Raw genomic sequence first — 1952 nt, 5'->3', positions numbered from 1 at the left:
AAAATATATTCCTTTACGAAAATCCTCGCTCTAAACATATAGAGTATACATACATATATATACATATAGAGTGTATGTACATATATATATATATATATATATATATATAGTGATAATATATATATATATATATAATAATATGTATATATATATATATATACATATAGAGTATGCACACATATATGGGAAAGGTTTAATTTTGAGTTATTATAATTGTTTTAGCAAATCATTAAACTCACCGCATTTGTGAGGACAGTGCCGTACCATGCGTACATAAACGTTTGAAGCAGTTTCATTAAAGCGAACGTCATGAACTCGGTTAAGTTCTTAACGTTAATGCTCGAGAACTATACCAAAGGTTTAACAATTAATATTACGTTGTAAAATATTTGAGCAATGCTATACCATTGAAAAAGTCTTGCAAGCGCAGCGCAATTTTTATTTCCATTCTTTAAAAAATGGAACAAAAAATATTAGATGACATTTTACTTTACTTTTAGTTATATTAAGGCGCCACGAGAAATCTGACATTTACTTGTTACTCGCAAATGTTCTCCAAATAAATCAAGACACGTTTAAATTTATTCTGCCATTAACGTAACACGGCGCGGCGGTACGAATTGTACAACCGTAACATTTATTATCTCATGGCCGACTTTAACTAAGCATAATACAATGGATTAAGCATTGCGACATCGAACGTCAAATTTTGCATTAATGTATCTACGTACTGACATCGCCTCGTATATCAATGAGCAAAGAAGCACGGCGTTGGAGACAATGTGCCAAAATACAAGAGGCCCATAATTGTGCTCCAGAGTGTCACGGCATTGCATTAGCTTCTGATGCTTCTCCACGCACGTTTTTAGAGCGTCTGAAAACTTCTCGTTGGGCAAAGGATTCGTGAGTCTGAAAGTCATGGCGTGCATCGTCGAGGCAAACTGGTAGACATGGAAGCCAAAGGCACATTCAACGCTGGCCGCCGTTGTGCTGCTGAGCGACGCTAGACTCGTCTCGAGGAGCAGATGAAAATGATACAAAAAATTGTTGGAAACGGGCCAGAAGTGTCCGTATCCCCTAGTGATTGGTAGAGTGTAATTCGTAGTTAAACGAAGATGACAGAGACCACGGATTATGACTAAATATGGAGGCACAAAATGTGCCAAGACTAATGTCAACATAATGGCGGAGTATGTGTACGCCAAGATGCACATTGTGGGCAGGAAAGAAAGCATTATCGTCCGTGTTTTCTCGTTCCGCGCAAGTTCTTCTTCGAAAAGATCATTCAGCGTCCGGTGATACTTTATCAGAGATCGACGATTAAGCAGGAAGTTTCCCACCTTAAAAAAAGATCAGACATGCATATCTTTTCTCTACACGAGACAATAATGTTCCACAGAAACTGTTTAATATTACGATTTTAAATCTGTCATATAGTTAAATTTTAAATAAAAATTTTTTTTTCTCGAAAATATGGAGCGTTGCAAAGAAGTGACATTTATTAGAAGATACATTAGCGCAATTTACGTGTTCCACTAATGAATGTGCTCAATTTGTTTTCTAAAGAAACCGCGTAAGTAAATCTTTTCCGTTGTGAGGTTTTAATTTGACTATTAATCCGGTTGATTATTTGCATAATGTCGATATATACATATATTTTTATCCTTGCCGCACTTGGGATATTTTTTGTCCTTGTTGAATTTGGGGTATGAATTTTGTAATCGACCGTCGTTAGTGCATACATTTTTTTCGCGCCGCACTTGAGACATACATTTTTATCCTCGCCGCACTTCGGGTATGAATTTTTCTTCGCGTCGCCGTTAGAGTTTAGTTAGAGTATGAATTTCGAGACTGTGCGGGAATGAGAACATTACCGCACCGTTTCGAGCGGAAAATCTTTCGTGTGTGGAATCGGCCATCCGTCGCACAGAGGGCGCGCGCGCAATGGGCCA

The 1952-nt window shown here is 37.5% G+C and overlaps 1 protein-coding gene across 1 annotated transcript; it reads right to left on the bottom strand.

The window, feature by feature from the left end:
- Nucleotides 1-6: 6 nt before the first annotated feature.
- LOC112452582 lies at nt 7-1340 on the bottom strand (the record flags this gene model as incomplete). Its single annotated transcript, XM_025012867.1, has 3 exons — nt 7-30; nt 240-347; nt 732-1340. Coding segments are annotated over 3 exons (741 nt in total), but the record flags the coding sequence as incomplete, so codon positions are not given.
- Nucleotides 1341-1952: the final 612 nt, after the last annotated feature.

This window comes from Temnothorax curvispinosus, unplaced genomic scaffold, assembly GCF_003070985.1.
Source record: "Temnothorax curvispinosus isolate PA1 unplaced genomic scaffold, ASM307098v1 QBEX01003482.1, whole genome shotgun sequence".
Taxonomy (NCBI): Eukaryota; Metazoa; Arthropoda; class Insecta; order Hymenoptera; family Formicidae; genus Temnothorax; species Temnothorax curvispinosus.
This window is presented reverse-complemented; position numbering and strand designations above follow the sequence as displayed.